Below are 17,172 nucleotides of genomic sequence, written 5' to 3' on the forward strand. Positions count from 1 at the left end.
TATGTCTTTCTTTTCTCATTTTTGTTAATAAAGTGAAAGTGTTGCTGTTACCTGTAATTCATGTGCAAGTGTTTTGTCCTTTGTGTAGGAGCCGGTGGTCTCAAAAGAGGTGGAACTAATTGTAGAAAGCCTGCTGGGAGTTTTACTGAGGACCATCCTGGAAATTAGCAACCGGCCCCAGCCTGCTGGACCTGCCATGAGACTACAGTTCCAGGATGTCACTGTATGTGTGTTTTAGTGTGTGATAAATTGTTTTGGGACTTAACAAAAATGTGCAAGAGTAATTATAGACTTTAAATTGAGTTGCTGCTGTGGAGACCATGATTCCACTAACATTATTAACATTAATGGCAATAATTAAGATTTATGATACAACACTGCACAAAAGGGGAACGGTGAAGTGGATAATAATGAGATCATCATCATCATCATCATCATCATCATCATCATCATCATCATTGTGTGATGATGGAGACTCAAGGATGGGTGGAGGGTTATTCCATTTGTAATAGAGCTCTGCTAATGTTGCCAATAGAGGTTAATAAAGGTCATACTGTAAGTTCGGTATAATAAAGTGCTTCCTTTCCTATTTCCTTTGCAAAAGCCCCATAGTCCAGTAAACTCTTAACTCTTCTTGTTTTTAATGATTCACATCCAGTGTTGCTATGCGTCCTACGTGACTGCTTTCTTTATAAATGTTTTAAACCACAATAGTACAATTAATCTAGTAATTTAGGGCACCCCTGAAGATAATCCTGGCTGTAACACAACATTAAAACCAAACACTGTGTTTTATCCTGTCAGGGAGAGTTTGTGGCATGTTTGCTGGCCCTTCTGCGACAGATGAGCGACAGACACTACCAGCAGCTGTTGCAGGCGTTCAGCAGCAAAGACAACCTGAGGGTAAGACCACCTCATCCATCTTTCTCTCTCTCTCTCTTTCTCTCTCGCTCTCTCTCCATTCAATTCAAAGAGCTTGATTGGCACAAACAAAAACATGTTGCCAAATCAATTAATAATAGTCACGTATTTCCATATTACATATTAAATACAATATATATAGATACATTAATGCGTTTTTTCCAATACAATACATTCATTTACAATATATATAATAAAATACAACTACTCTATCATATTATGAGTGGTTGGTCAGGCTGTGGCAAATGCATATTTAGCTGCAAGAGGAGCTGTTGTCCCTTCACCAAGGAGAACTGACAGTTTCTCTTCTGTGGAATATATGATCACTCTACACCTGTCTGTCAGGGCTTCTCTTACTCTCTATACTGCTGATTGTGTCCATATGTGATCTGAAAGTGAACAAATAATTAAATAAATAGATGGATATTTGTCTTCCATCTGCACTTCCATAATGCCAAGTTGCAAGCGAAACTAGCCAAACTGCTAGAAAGACTGGTGATATTTGTTAGTTTATCTAGTGTATAAGATAGAGTGGTACTGAATTATGGTCATAAAAATGCCGGACAGTTATAAAGAAAGTTCAAACCTGAGCTCACATTGAGACCACATCTATCCTTTCTTCATACGTTTATATTTTTCTTGCCACATTGCTTTAGATTCAGTCATTACTAGTATGTATTTGCGTATACATATTGGGTAGAGAGTAAGACATGAATTGTTATGTTTATGTTGTTTTTGGGGATTTCATATTCTAATCTGTTTGTCTGGACAACATTATCCACCCTCTGCCTCGCTATCTTCCTCAACCATTTTCTAAATTGTTTTCAGATTTTCAAAGTGACTTGCTCACTCCACTAGCAGACATTTCTGAAGTGTATGTACACATAAGTATATGTTTTTATACTGTCCTCTGTATGCTGTACTGCAAGGTCAGCGGTGGCAGGTTACATAAGGCAGAAAAAAAACACAGAGACGAGAAAGCAGAAGAAGCGAGACAGAGAAAATTAATGAGGTCACAAGTTCATTCCAGTGAGAAATATCAATTCGCTAAATGTCAGAAAAAATAGAAATGTAACAGGCTCTTGTTAGCTTGAGAGCACTTACTCGAAAAAAGCCAATTTTCAGACTTTAATTCTGGTACTTTTATCACAAGTATCCACATTAAGTGTGTGGAACAGATCCATGCAACCAGTGAGCTTAGAGTTTCAGCACCATGGAGAGAGACATGAAATGACTGCATTAGATTCACACTTTACAGACCTACTAATCTTTAAATTTAAGTATATAAGTACGAAATACATCCATGCAAAAACAACTGTGTAAAATGTCTTCCAATGGATTTACAAAAGTAGTGTCCATAACAAATCCCAAAATGCTATTCAACTGCGATTGCAGATATGTAAATTAAAGCTATGCAACAAAACACCAGTCAGAGTGATCAATAAGTCTTACATACTAATTTAATATAATAAATACATTTTAAATCTTTCAGCAACATTGAGAGAGACACAGAGAAAGACTATTTGCAAAGATTAGGACCAAGCCTGTCCCAATTGATTTGAGTTTCCAGCGATAACAAGTCTCCTGTGTGTGTGTGTGTGTTATTTGTTCCAGGACTTTCTTCTTCAGATCTTCACAGTCTTCAGGATCCTAATCCGACCAGAAATGTTTCCTAAAGACTGGACCGTGATGCGATTGGTCACCAACAAGTAAGACCACACACACGACACAGATGACAAGATATGTGAATATAAGAATATGAATAGGGGAATTTTGATGCAGCGCTCTCAGTTAAAACATAAAAGGTCAATAAAGAGCTTGTACTTAGAAATGAAGTATTTCTAATGGAAAAGCACCAGTGTCTGTGGATGATAACACTGATTTGGCTCCTTGGCTGTTTTTTCCCTTGGGTTTTTATTTTTTATGTGTTTCTTTCCGTATTGTGTCTTATCACATCCCCTCTGTGCTATTGCTCTACAAATGGGCCATCTGAATAGCATGTCAATTGTTGATGGTGATGCATTTTCCTCCAAGGTAACACAATAACCCTCTCTTTCTTCTGCTCTTTTAGCGTCATCATCACAACTGTCCTCTATCTTTCTGACGCTTTGAGGAAAAACTTCCTCAATGACAAGTTTGACTACAAGGTAAGGGGAATGTGTGTGTGGACCTGGACAATGCTACAGTGCTACAAAGCTGTCTGAGTATCAAACCGCCTCACTTCTAAAATGGGGCAGCATTAGTGTACCGACACACACACACAGACACACAGACATGCTGGCAGATACACATAAAAGTCATTAATTTATTTATTTTTGTACATCACACTTTTCAAAACCAAAGCCTGCACAGAGACACATACATTAATCAGAGTTAATACCATTAGTCAGCCTGGAAGGCAGACAATAAAATTAGCTGAAGGTAAAAAACAAAACCTGAACAGCAATAAAAACAACACAAGAGATGAGTTAATTAAATTGTAAAAAGGCTTTGTTTCTTCCTGTACCCTGTTTAATCTGTAGAGTCCCGTCTGAGTTTTTAGTGTGTTTAGAATATTACAAGGCTGTTGTTTCGGTAGTTTGTGCCACAAAATAATATCAAGAATCCATGGATACCAGTGGCAGATCATCTAGTTTTTTGCCTGAAATCTGGAAAACTTGAGTTGGAGGAAGAACTTTTTTGCTCAGCATTGACATGATGCTATTTTTTTGCTGTCATTTCCAGGTGTGGGACTCGTACTTCTACCTGTCTGTAATATTTATCAACCAGCCCTGTCTTCAGCTGGAATCCTTCTCTCCCTCCAAGAGGAAGAAGATACTGGAAAAGTAAGTTTGTTTGCAAATGCACTCTCACGTGCACACGCTCGTTGTGCTTTTCTGCGTGTGTGTTGGGATGGCCTGTAATGAGCCATGTGCTCACTCAATAAGCCATCATATCCTTCTCCTGTTGTCTGTCACACACACACAGACACACACACACTATAAGTATACTGTAGGCCACATTCAGTATAATGAGTACTTAACATGCTGCCAGCCTTGCTCAGTGTTTGCCTGCAGCATGCATACATGTCTAACCAAAATATTTCATCATGCAGGTATGGAGACATGAGGGTGATGATGGGCTGTGAGATCTTCAGCATGTGGCAGAATTTAGGTAAGATGATAAATCTCAATGCACATGGTTCACAGGGACTTTTATTTCTAAATGTACTCCTAAAACCCACAATAGACTGTTTTAAAGGGACTCGTAGTATTTTTTTTATTCTCCGAGTGGGGCTGCACATAAAGTACCGTACAGGGAACTGCCTTTCTTCCATTCCAGCTGTAAGTATCTCTTACAGCCTCGTAAATATCTCTGTATTTAATGCTCTTTTGATGCAAAAGTGGTGTTTTTAAAGTATGTGTGATGCACTAAAGTCAGAGAAAGTAAAGACAAATTCATTTTCAGTATTACTTTGTACTTGTGCTGAAGGAGAACTAAAAAAAACTATTAAATTTTTTTCCCTATGTAGCTATTTGTTACCATGGCAACCAGCTGGATGCCTCACTGTGCTTTGTTTGTATGCTTTTGTTCTTGAGTCTGTGATGGACCTATACAATTTTGTGTTTTTATGATCATTTCTAGTGTTTTTATGTGTATTCAAGTGTATTTTTGCCCAGTTTAAAATATATTTTGAAGGCACTTTATTTTTGTTTTTGTTTTATTTGTCAATATAAATGGCAAAGTCTCCCCACTTACAATTTGTTTTATTTTATGTAGTTTATTAAAAAGCTGCATCAATTTGGTTAGAGTGCAGTGCACTTAAACCAAATAATCAGAGCCTTTATTGCCGTTGAAATTTTTGAAGAAGAAGAAGCTTTCCAGAATTTGCCAAATTGCCTCTGACATAAACAATACGCTGTATTCAGGGATGAAGTGAGAGCCTAACCTCTATTTTGACCTCCAGGGGAGCATAAGCTGAACTTCATCCCCGCCATGATTGGTCCATTCCTGGAGGTGACGCTGGTGCCTCAGCCTGATCTGAGGAATGTCATGATCCCCATCTTCCATGACATGATGGACTGGGAGCAGAGACGCAGTGGCAATTTCAAACAGGTACACAGCTGTTAGAAATAGACCAACTTGACTGAAACTCATGTCAAATCCTGAGATTAACCCTCAAAGGTCCAGTGTGTAATATTTAGGAAGATCTATTGACAGAAATTGAGTATTGAGTATTCCCATTTTCATCCTAAAATGATCAAAATTGCTAATTTTAGAGGTTAAGGTATGTTACAATGCAGCCAAGTCACCAAGCTACTTAGTTAGCAACTGCAGTAATGTTAGCTGCCAAGCCTTTGGTTAGCTGTAAAGTCATTTGATTATAATAGCAGATACAATTTCACATGTAATTGTAAATGTATGTTCTGAGGTAAAAATATATATAAGTAATAGAAAAAAGGTTAAAATTGTAAAATTGTCTTGCCATGAAAGGTAATGTAGGTGATGTGAATGACAGTTGAGATGTGGTCCACAATCAATACTGTATATACCTGACAAAAGTATAAGGGGGTAGGGGTAAGGGGGAAAGAATCCTTTTTGACCTTTTTCATGGATACAAGATTAAGTCATAGAAGTGAAAACATGCCTTTATTTTGACACGTGACTGACTCTGACATGACGTGGAGTGTTTTCACTAACACAGTTTTAAGCTGTTGTTGATGTTGCTCTTTCTCCCAGTCATTTTGATCAATATCGTTTGAAGTGGCAACCCCGCTGAGATTTAAATGCTTTATTTCCCTCGCAGGTGGAGGCCAAGCTGATCGACAAGCTGGACAGCCTGATGTCCGACGGCAAAGGCGATGAGACATACAGGGAGCTCTTCAACAGCATGTGAGTTAGAGAAAGGAACGGCGGTAGAAGGAAAGAAAAAATATGTGGATGAGGGGCGTACTGTAACTACTTAGATTTGTTTTATTAGCTTGGATTTTAAAGGAAAAGGAAGCTCAACTAGCTTAACAGTGAAATTGCAATAAAAGGCATAAATAAGAAGACCGGTTCAGGATTCCAGGACACGTTCTTTTGAAACCGTTTATTGAGTCTAATGACCTTAGATGATGCAGCCCACACAAGACTTTATCAGGTGAATGTTGTTTTCCTCAGTAAATGGCTGCTTTATCTGCGTTTGTAGGTAGTCCACTCCGCTCATGAAAATGAGCTTTTAACCCAGAAAACCAAAGAGCACAGATAACAGCGTTAATGCTCAGAGAAGGCTCTTTTACCTGAATCAAAACAAAACAATTAATTGTGTTTAAGAATATGCTGCTAATTAACAAACCGAACATTAGTATGAAAGAATAAGTCAGTGGGTAGTTCTTTATTTGAGTTATTTGAGATAAAATAATGGGAGGTAAGTGATCGGTATTCAGCTTCAGTCACCTTCATCCTCACTCATGCCTCCTCTGTGGCCAGTCCTTGTCCTTGTCTTTCCAGGTTTGTGCTCGTGCATGCCTTAGTGTATGTGCTCACGCCGATGTGTGTGTTAGTGTGTGTGCGTATCCCTGCTTCTTTCTGTGCCTGTTCATATTTTTATGTCTCACTTCACAAAGGAGTCCTATATTTCAACATAGCTTCCAAAAATTTGACTGAATTAATGAAGTCTTTCTTCTGATTCGCATACATACTGTATGTCTCGTTTACTATCACGTAGATGTGAATGAGAGTGTGATCTTGATAAGTATTTTATCAATATGCATCTACTGTAATTGTCCCTTTGTCTTTTATAGTCAATCATTCTCTTTCCCACCATTTTTATATGTGAAACATTACAGAATACAGTGTAACATCACTGCGTATTATAAAAAATGAATCTATATTGTGCTGTAATATAAGTATCAATTAGGAATCATTATTATTATTAAACTTGCAATATTTGATGGCAGACTTAGTTTTTTGCTTATGATTATGATTTTAGCCTACTATCTTTTCTTGCTTAATTAATTTATTGTTTTGATTTAGTTTCTTAATTTATTTTTCTCCTACTAACTCCACTAACCCCTAAACTAACCCTGTGTGAGTGTGTGCTGATATTAATCGTATTAATTTATTCCGCCTATGCTTCCCGCCTGGAGTAGAATTCCTCTGTTTGGTCCGTACCCTAGGTAAGACGCTCTCCTCTTTGTTCTCTCTGTGTCGTCTGTGTGAGGGGGAACAGAGGCAAGGGTTGACGTTGGGAAAATAACTTGAGCCAAATGCGTACGGCAATATTTTGGCTGTGATGTGTTTGTCCTTGCAAGTCCAGATAACCAATCAATTCTAAAACATCTATTTAGGCCTGCTATTGTGATTTTTTGGGGTACTTTATTTAGTTAACTCTCACAGGCTGGCCAACAAGCATAGGTGACACTGGTGTGACTGGAATTGATTTGCTCTTTGCTTCTCCTCCTTTTCTTTTGCAGTAATTTCTTCTTTCTTTCCCCTCTCCCCCGTCACATTTACTTTCCTATTTGATCTTTTACCCTTTGTCTCTTTCGGTCTTTACAACTCTCCGTCTTGTCCTCCAGCCTGCTGAAGAAGATTGAGCGAGAGACCTGGCGAGAGAGTGGGATCTCTCTGATCGCTACAGTCACTCGCTTAATGGAGAGATTGCTAGACTATAGGTGAGAGGGCACACACGCATACACTCTCAAAAACAAGCATACATGCTTTATCAATTTCCGTTATGGTTGGAAATCTTTATTTTTTTTCGTCGCCACTTAGTCTTGTGATGTTTCTGTCGCAGGGATTGTATGAAGCTGGGAGAAGTGGATGGAAAAAAGATTGGATGTACTGTCAGTTTACTGGTGAGTAGCAGGTACTCTGAGAGTCTGGGGGTTGGGCTGTTTAAAACTGCAGAAGCTTTTAGTATCACTAGTGACTGATTTCTTCTTTTTGGCTGTTTAAAGACTTTTACAAAATCAGATCCAGAGTGCTTTGACCTGATGAATCCGGAATGAATGAATGCTCATCAAAATGTTAAGGACAACTGAAATGAAAAAACGATATTAGCTTTTTTAATTATGTCTATACAGTAAATGCGAAGCTACAACCAGCAACTAATTAGTCTATCATAAGAAAGGGGAAAGAGCTAGTCTGGCGCCGTCCAAAGGTAAAGATATCTGCTCTCCAGCTTATTAATTAGCAGCACATAACCCCCTGCAAAAACCACAACTTTGTTCTCACTGTTTTTGCTACATTGTTTTTACAATGAGCTTTAGAGGTTGTTGTTTTTTTCAACCTTCCAATACAGCCAAGCAAGCTGTTTGCATTTTTTATGCTAAGCTAAGCTGACCTACTCCTGGCTGTAGTTTCGTATTTAAGACACAGACATGAGAGTGGTATCATTATTATCTAACTTTCATAAGAGAGTGTATTTCCCAGAATATCAGACTATTCCTTTAATGTTTGGATGAACATGAAGACGTTTTAATGATGGTATTAAACGTATAATATGAAATATTTGTGCATTAAAATATTTAAAAATGGCTAGACCCACAGTAGAAACTATTACTTGCTATTAAGTTCTATTAACTTCTATTAAGTTTCCATCCTCTTGCTGATAAAGAATTATCCAAAAATTTAAATATGTTGTTAATTTCTTCAGTTTAGGCTATTGTTCATTATTTGATTGCATTTTTATAGTTGTGTATTTCGAAAGATACATAATTAGTCTCTTTAAGGGTGTGAAAATATAAATATATCTATATCTATATATCTTCTTCCCTTGTAGACATATCTCCAACAAATCAGTTTTTTGTTTCATTTTTTCCTCCGTTGTTTCTATTGTCAGTCCTTCTGCCTACTAGGTTTTCCTTATGTAACTGCAGCCATCTGTAAGAGCACCTGGGTGTGTAGGCAGATGGATCAGAAGTCACTGTTGAAATATATTGTTACACCTCTGCCATAGAACAATCAGTCACTTTTAAAAATGTGTCCTCATTTGCATCTCTATCTCTCTATAATTTTCATAATCCCCTTCTCTCTCTGTCTCTCTCTCGTGATTATTTTGTCCTCATTCATCACTGAACCACCCACTGCTCCTGTCAGAACTTCTACAAAACTGAGCTGAACAAAGAGGAGATGTACATCCGCTACATTCACAAACTGTACGACCTGCACCTGAAAGCACAAAACTACACAGGTACGCCTAGAGGAAGGACCCGTAACATACAGTATGTGTGAGTGTGGGGAGTATTGGGAGCTGCGTTGTTAAACATGTATGCAATCTCCTAACTTGTGTGTCACAGAGGCATCGTACACCCTGCTGCTGTATGATGAGTTATTGGAATGGTCAGACAGGCCACTGCGAGAGTTCCTCAACTACCCCATGCAGAGCGAGTGGCAAAGAAAAGAGTATCTGCATCTCACCATCGTCCAGAACTTCGACAGGGGGAAGGTGAGCTTGAACACACACATTTTTATCAGCTGGACAGAAACAAGAAAGAACACGTTGGTATTAACAAGCAATTTATGTAAAGAAACATCATGACAAAAATGCAAAGCCACTGCCTCCTGGATGTGATTTTGTGTGGGAGAAATTGTTCAAATAAGCTCAGTTTTTAATGATACCATCTCAGAGAAGCACTGTCCATATGAGCTTTAACACCAGCAGGACTAAGTGGCTTCTTACCACTGCTGAATGCCAGTGAATGTGCCATGCCACTGTGGAGGCAGCAGCAGCAGCATGTTCCAATCTTACTGAGAGCCCTTTTTGCTACGCTAACACCCAGCAGCATGCCAGCTTCTCATGCATATTCTAAAATGTAACTCTAATTTATACCTGGCATTGAAAAAGAAGCACAGCCATATTATAAATGCTTCGATTAGAATAAATAAATACATGGATTCGAACCTATTAAGCTTTAAAATCATTGATTAAGAATGAATACTCAGCTGAAATGCAGCAGCAGCAGGATGGGAGATGAGAGAACTGGAGTTCCCCACTTGTTTAGTTGAGACGTGACGTCACTCGCATGAAATCAAATCCCTTCAGAAGAGGAGTGCGGAGCAGAGCTACAGAAATACATGTCACTCGCAGTCAGACATTTAATTTCTACCTGAACTGTGACAGCGGCTCGAGGCCTCAGCACCTCCTCGGTTTAATCAGATGAGTCGCTGGAAGCTGTAATTAAAGCGGGATCCGTATCGTGCCGCAATATCCTCCACCGTTCCTCAAAGAAATATTGTGGGAGACGATGACGCCAACACTGACGGTTGAAGCTTTAGGCCTCAGCTAAGAATGAACCGTGAGATTGCCACCTTAAACAGCTGATTCAGGGTGCAGCAGCATTTTTGAGAGGTAGTTTTCTGGCTTTGCTTTGTTTTTGTTACTCAGGAAGTACATTTCTTTCCTTCTTCCTCCCACCACTCCTCTCTACTAATTTCACCTCTTTATCCTAACTACCTTTGCCATCGTTCTGGGAAAAGTGGCATCATGGAAACCCTCCAAAAATTACACGCACACAAAAAAAACTTCAGCATCCCTGATGAAATAACATAGCTCTGTGGAATCATTAAAACTGCTCCCCTCGTTACTCATAGTCCAATTTCCTTTCACATTCACGAGCTATGCCATCTGCCAGTGCTGCTGCACAGGGATTAGAAGGCAGCAGGAAAGGAAAGCTTTTCATTTAATTAGCAAGATGGCTGGGTGCTGCGTGTACCTGCATGAAGAGGTTATATTTGACTCTTGATATTGTCGACTCACCAGTGACACCCAGTGGGGGGAATTCATCTTAGCAGCACCACTGCAGAGCAAGTGACTCTGTTTCATAAGTTCTTTGTTCATATATACTAGTTTAAATCAAACTGATGTGCATGAGTGCCCTGGATTTTATTTTATTTTTTATATCTACTTTCACTGTGTTTTGAAACAGTAAGCATGAGGATAAATAAGTGTGTGTTTTTATGTCTTCAGTGTTGGGAGAATGGCATCATCCTGTGCAGAGAACTGGCTGACCAATATGAGTCTTACTACGACTACAGGAACTTGAGCAAGATGAGGGTGAGTTGTCCACAATAAACAAGTCATAGAGACTCCTGAGGACAAATTGTTAGTTGAAATCTTCCTCTAATTATGTGATGATGGGGTCATTCAGGAAAGAATATGCTAATTAATCTGCTTGTGAAATAACTATGCCTTTGTCAATGCACCAAATACCTTATTGTTAGCACACTGACTTGATTTTCATTTTCAGATGATGGAAGCCTCTCTCTATGACAAGATCATGGACCAGCAAAGACTAGAACCTGAATTCTTCAGAGTGGGTTTCTATGGAAAGAAGTTCCCTTTCTTCTTACGGGTAAAGAAATCTCCATATTCCCCCTGTGTTATGAATTTTAAGTCGAACAGAATAATACTTTGACCCTCTCCAAAGAAGAAAAAGACCTGCAGGAAGAATTAACTTTTCTTATATAAGACTCCTCCAGTGTGAGGTGACATTCAGCAACTCTTATTCAATGCCATTTAATGATGTAACAGGCCCCCGTCCTTGGAGTTTGCAGTCAAGTCGGCAGTTGCGCCGTGCGGCCACTAGATGTCAAGCTAACCCCATGCTGTACTCTGCTCTCCCCCTCTGCAGAATAAGGAGTTTGTGTGCCGCGGCCATGACTACGAGAGGCTGGAGGCTTTCCAGCAGCGGATGCTCAACGAGTTCCCCCACGCCATCGCCATGCAGCACGTCAACCAGCCAGACCAGACCATATACCAGGCAGACGCACAGTGTATCCTTGGCTATAGAATGAGGCACATGCAAAATTCACTCACACAGGCACGGATACGTGCATCCATGTTGACATGCTGAGCAGACACAGCCACATGTGTGGAAATGCATAAAAATATGACAGCAGCACGGTATCCATACATATGTACACACATACACAGAGGCTTACACACACAGCGTACCTGTAACAAAGCAACATGCCTCCCTCTTTCCACCACAATCTCCTTCTTGTCTCCATTGTCTTTATTGTCAAAGGCCCATTCAAAGGAAAACTCCACATACTGTACTGCATATTGCGTGGAATATAAAAGAATCTCATACAAGAAAGCACACTTTGATTATATAAACTGTATGCTTAGTCACAAACACAAGGGCCAAATTTCCACTGGGCACTGACTTTCGAACATTTTGTTTTTCCTCCCCCACTTATAAAGTTTCAATGGATTTACTCACAAAAATCTCTCTAAACAGTGTCCTCTCACTATAATCCAGATAAGAGAAGCTCTAAAATGTTTTAAAAAGTTGATACTACAGCCATCTAGGTTGCCTCAGGTATTTCAATAAGCCTTACAAGTAGCAATGAGTACCTCAAGGACTTTAGTTACCCTGGGTTTCATCTGCCAGCCTACATCCTGGCTGCCCTGACAGGAAAACAGCAGATACTACTTGCTGAAATCAAACATCAGTCAAAGATCCAACATCTTATCAATTTATTGCAGCAATACACATTTAGTTTGCCAGTGCGGCTCTGCTCATGTCATGCTCTGGAAGCTTGACACACATCCACAACATTTAACATTGAAACATGGACACATATAATAAAAAACAAAAATGTTCATACCACCTTTTGTGCACATATATGATCGGAGGAGACTATTCAATAATTTCCCGAGCCTGAAGTGCTGTGAGGCTCTCATACTTACACCCTTACATAAATCCACTCACCAATTCACATCAAGAACTCTTCATCTCCATGTAGCGTGTTCAAACTAAGCTGTACACCATGGGAGCCTTTTTAATAATGCACACTAATGTATGGGACAACTGTTGGCCTATATAGAGGGAGAGGGAGGGAAAAGCAAAGACTATGTGAAATAATGACACAAGGGCACTAGAAGAAAGCCAAATGGATGACATAGGGACATGTTTAACTTGTTCTTTTTGTCTTTTTCAGAGTTGTTGTCAGTGTATGCATGTGATATGTTTGCATGTATGTGCTTCCCCTACTGCACAGGACAGGGATTTCTGAATAAATTCGCACACGTTATTCTCACATAACGCTAATCAATCAAGTCTTGCTCAGATTGCTTGCCCATCTGTACATCCTTGTTGCAAACACTCGTGCATATGAATGTATGTACAGTAGTTGAATCACTTCCTGCTCCTCTATCCTCCCCCACTGCTCCGTTCTTCTTCAGAATGACGTGCGGTGTGTGCGTCCAATTATTGATTGTTGAGAAATAGAGAAATTGATGCTTTTGGTGCCCTTTGTTTTCTTGATTTGTAGTATTGTGATGCATTTGTGGTTTATTGGTTTTGGTTTCCATGTGGATGTAAAGAGTGTGTGTGGTCACCGGTTTGACTAATGCAATAAAAATATTACAGGAGATATGTATTTACCCCGAAAACACACATTTTATCATCCTGTAACCCCGTGCCTGTGTGTGTCCTCGTATTCTGTGTGAGCCTATCTGCTATTTCCCATGTTCTTCGAGGTCACTGAAGAATTCCTGTCCGTTTTAGTCAGCAGTGATTTTCCCCTGTCACTCTCTGTCTCTCTCTCTCTCTCTCTCGTGCTTTCCTTAACTTCCGGTGCTTCCAGACCTGCAGATCTATGCTGTAACCCCCATCCCAGAGAGTCAGGATGTGCTGCAGAGAGACGGAGTGCCTGACAACATCAAAAGCTTCTACAAGTTCAATCACATCTGGAGGTTCAGATATGACCGGCCCTTTCACAAGGGCACCAAAGACAAGGAGAATGAGTTTAAGGTACGGGGGGAAAGAAAAAAGAGAAATTCACTACAAAGACCGATGATGACGGAAATAGACAGCTAGTGACACATGAAGCCAACACACGCTAAGAGGGCAATGTTATGAAGACATTTCTCTGCATTTATGTAATTTCATCCCTTCTTCACTCGATGAACGTGTCGACTTTATGGAGATATCAAAATAAGCTTTTAAATAATGAACTTACAGCCTACTTAATTTTGTGGAGTAGCTGAAAAATGTCAAAGGCTGTGAAATAAATAGGGAAAAAACAATGGAGTTGAATATTTCAGAATTTAAAATTTTACATTTATGGTCATTAGCATTTTTTACTGCTGACCTATGTGAAACAGCTTCATTTTTCTCTGCGCGCAGGTATTAGTGTGTGTGTCGGACATGTTTTATTCATGATGACACCTGTATCACTAATTATACACACTGCACACACTCTAAATACATACACACACCACACAGACCCTGATATTAGGCTCATAAATATTCAATAGTAAGACATACATACACACACGCTCCATGCTGTCATTCCATCTCCCTTCCATCAAAGCTATTTGGCCAAATTTAATCATGATATCGCATTTCCATCAGGCCTGGATGCCTCTGGCCTGCGAGTGGGAATAATATGTATGATTTTTGCATGATAACAAGAGTTTGCAGCATAATAAAGTAGGAAATAAAGCTGTTTCTAAAATGTAACAAAAAAGTTTCTATCTGCAGGAAAATAATAGTTTGCAAAAAGGTCAAGACTTTTATTTTTGTACATTTTTCCTTTCAACTTCCTGCTCTTAAACTGTAATACATGTATTTTTTTTTCAAGAAGTGTTCAGGTGGGTTTCTTGGCCTTAAAAAGCAGGAAATCAATAAAGGGCAGCAGGGTTGTGTAGTGAGTCGGAAGACCCTTCTTCAACCTGAGGACACATGGATCGATACCGCATGTCAGCACTCATCTGCTCTGCTGGAGTGTCCTTGAGCAAGACACTGGGTTCTAAACTAAGCATAAGACAAATTAAGATGTATTGTATCAGCACCTTGATCCTCAACTGGCTGTTGAATGAGTCCAGCAGAAAAGAAATGTCTATATGATCAGAAATATAATAACATAATGACGTTTTAGATATTCTTCCCAATCATTTGGTTTTTGACTCAATACTTGCAAAACCTATAACATTCTAATAATACATCCACATATGTACTTGTGATTAGTGCTAATGAGCAGGTGTAGGGGCTCCATTATAGTGTATTAATCACCTGAAGCGATTGCTAGTGTTTCCATAGTTTACATGCTGTCAGAATGACCTTGTGGGATGTTGGCATGTTGACAAGCACACTGGCTGACAGGATAAGTGATGGAACATAAACAACGATACGAGATATAAGATATGACATCTGACCTACACCTACAAGTAGTTGTTTGGCAGTAGGTGTACTCAACGTGATTCGCTCCAGCTCTGTGTCGGTAATTAAATTGTGTGTTGTCTGCCAGAGATACTGTGCATCAGGCATAAGTAGCTATGGATTTAAAAAAAAAAAAGTATGATTAGCTGTCAGCTAATAATCATGTGTTTATGCAGAGCCTTTGGGTGGAGAGGACAACCCTGACTCTGGTCCAGAGTCTTCCAGGCATCTCCCGCTGGTTTGAAGTGGACAAGAGAGAGCTGGTGAGTGTGATCTCTGAAGAAATAAGTGCAACACACAGTCATGTCACACAAGGAACACTGTAATAATACTCTTTTATTTTGCAGGTTGCAGTTTAAAGTACTGGCAGCCGATAGCAAAGTATTGATCCAAGTCATTACATTGAACAACAGTAACGACCTAGGTCATGAGTTTGGGGCTATTGGACACATTTCATTTCCTCCGTCAGATGGATTTGATGTCATGCTAAAAATCTAATTGCTTTGCTTTGATTACCAACATGTCCAATTTTGTAGTGGGAAATATTTACCAATACTTAATCTCTTTCGTCTTTAGCCTGGAATCACTATCATATTAGATATCCATTGCTACACTGTTACACGTAAATCCCCTCAAAAGCTTTCCGTCTTGGATCTTTTCATTCAGATCTCTGAGGAGTGGGAGGATTTTAAATACTGTTTTGTCCAGCGTATGCAAAACATAACACATTGTCTCTGTTGGTCTAAGCGTGATTCTTAGCGTATAGCTGTTGAACATGTGTGAAATTATGGATTGTAGACCTAGTGTTATTCTATGATGGTTATGCAGTGCAATATATATAAAATACTGCACTTGCAAAAGCTCTATTAACAGGATGATTAAGCTTTGTGTGAGACAGAAAAGTGAACATATACTTTTTTTTATGTATATTACGAATGACTCAAATTGCTATATTTATGTGAAAGGTGTTGCTGGTATAAAACCACCTGCATAATTATCACCCAAGCTACACACATTCTTCCCATCAGCTCTGTGGAACATTTACTAGCTGGTGAACACAGTAGAGAATTTAGCAGCTAAAGAGCCAGATACCACAGAAGTTGGTGGAGACCAAAAATTGAGCTTATAGATAGGAGAGTGAAAATTTGACTTTTATTCATCAGGTGGCAGGAGCACGGCTTCAAATAATTGTTAATGTTGCCCCATATTTGCTGGAAGTGAATAAGTTATTGTTAGCTAACTAGTTCGGTGCCTCACCCAGATGGCCAAAAATTTGTGAATGTAGGTTTACAAAAAATTGTTCCATAATAAGATGTCCACCATTTAACTTTTCAGTTAGATCTCAAGGTGGAAGTGTTATTTCCTTTGTGAGAAATGTAAACAAATGCACAAATAATATTTCTTTGAAAGATTAACTCGGAAATGTCCGGTAGGAAAACCTTTAGAGTCGATACACAAAATTTAGTAATGAAAGGGCACTCGAGAAACTTTGTAGTGAACTTCTACTGAACCTTCTACAAAAAAACCTGTGAGAGACACATAAAAAAAGAATGGTCAAAATCAAAGCGTATCCGAGATATCATGATTCTTTGTTATAAAAAACACTACACACTACTACTTTGTAATGCGTACTTTCTTTTATGAATCATAAGGGTTATTTTCTTCTAGCTTTTCGGGCTTTAAAAAGCACCCTATAGAGCTAAAGAAGAAGCGGCCCCTTGAAACTCTTGAAATTTCTCTCACCTCCCCTCTCGCAGGTGGAGGTAAGCCCACTGGAGAACGCCATCGAGGTGATCGAGAACAAGAACTTACAACTACGCACATTGATCACCCAGTGTCAGAGCCGGCAGATGCAGAACATCAACCCCCTTACCATGTGCCTCAACGGGGTCATCGACGCCGCTGTCAACGGGGGGCTGGCCCGCTACCAAGAGGTATGGATGGATAGATGGAGGATAAGGTTGGAGGGTTTTAGAGACCGTGGCTTTGGTGAGGAGGGATGACTTATGGATTGCCTAACGATGCATGAAGGTGGGTTTTAGCGGAGAGATGTATTACGGACAGAGAGCATGTTGCGAAGGGTGGAGCGGATGAACAGATGGATGGATGGATG

At 39.4% G+C, this 17,172-nt stretch overlaps 1 protein-coding gene across 1 annotated transcript in view; it reads left to right on the top strand.

Moving 5' to 3' along the window:
* dock4b (dedicator of cytokinesis 4b) overlaps nt 1-17,172 on the top strand; it is an 84,152-nt gene that overhangs the window by 48,085 nt on the left and 18,895 nt on the right. The window contains 18 exon segments of the mRNA XM_035680857.1: nt 89-223; nt 805-903; nt 2,536-2,630; nt 2,993-3,068; nt 3,646-3,746; nt 4,016-4,074; nt 4,868-5,016; nt 5,708-5,793; nt 7,464-7,559; nt 7,682-7,742; nt 8,986-9,079; nt 9,186-9,334; nt 10,856-10,942; nt 11,136-11,240; nt 11,520-11,661; nt 13,483-13,649; nt 15,236-15,322; nt 16,817-16,993. Of these exon segments, the coding sequence (XP_035536750.1) occupies nt 89-223; nt 805-903; nt 2,536-2,630; nt 2,993-3,068; nt 3,646-3,746; nt 4,016-4,074; nt 4,868-5,016; nt 5,708-5,793; nt 7,464-7,559; nt 7,682-7,742; nt 8,986-9,079; nt 9,186-9,334; nt 10,856-10,942; nt 11,136-11,240; nt 11,520-11,661; nt 13,483-13,649; nt 15,236-15,322; nt 16,817-16,993 (1,965 nt within the window).

This window comes from Morone saxatilis, unplaced genomic scaffold (genome assembly GCF_004916995.1).
Source record: "Morone saxatilis isolate NCDOM2014 unplaced genomic scaffold, NCSU_SB_2.0 Contig10, whole genome shotgun sequence".
Lineage (NCBI taxonomy): Eukaryota > Metazoa > Chordata > Actinopteri > Moronidae > Morone > Morone saxatilis.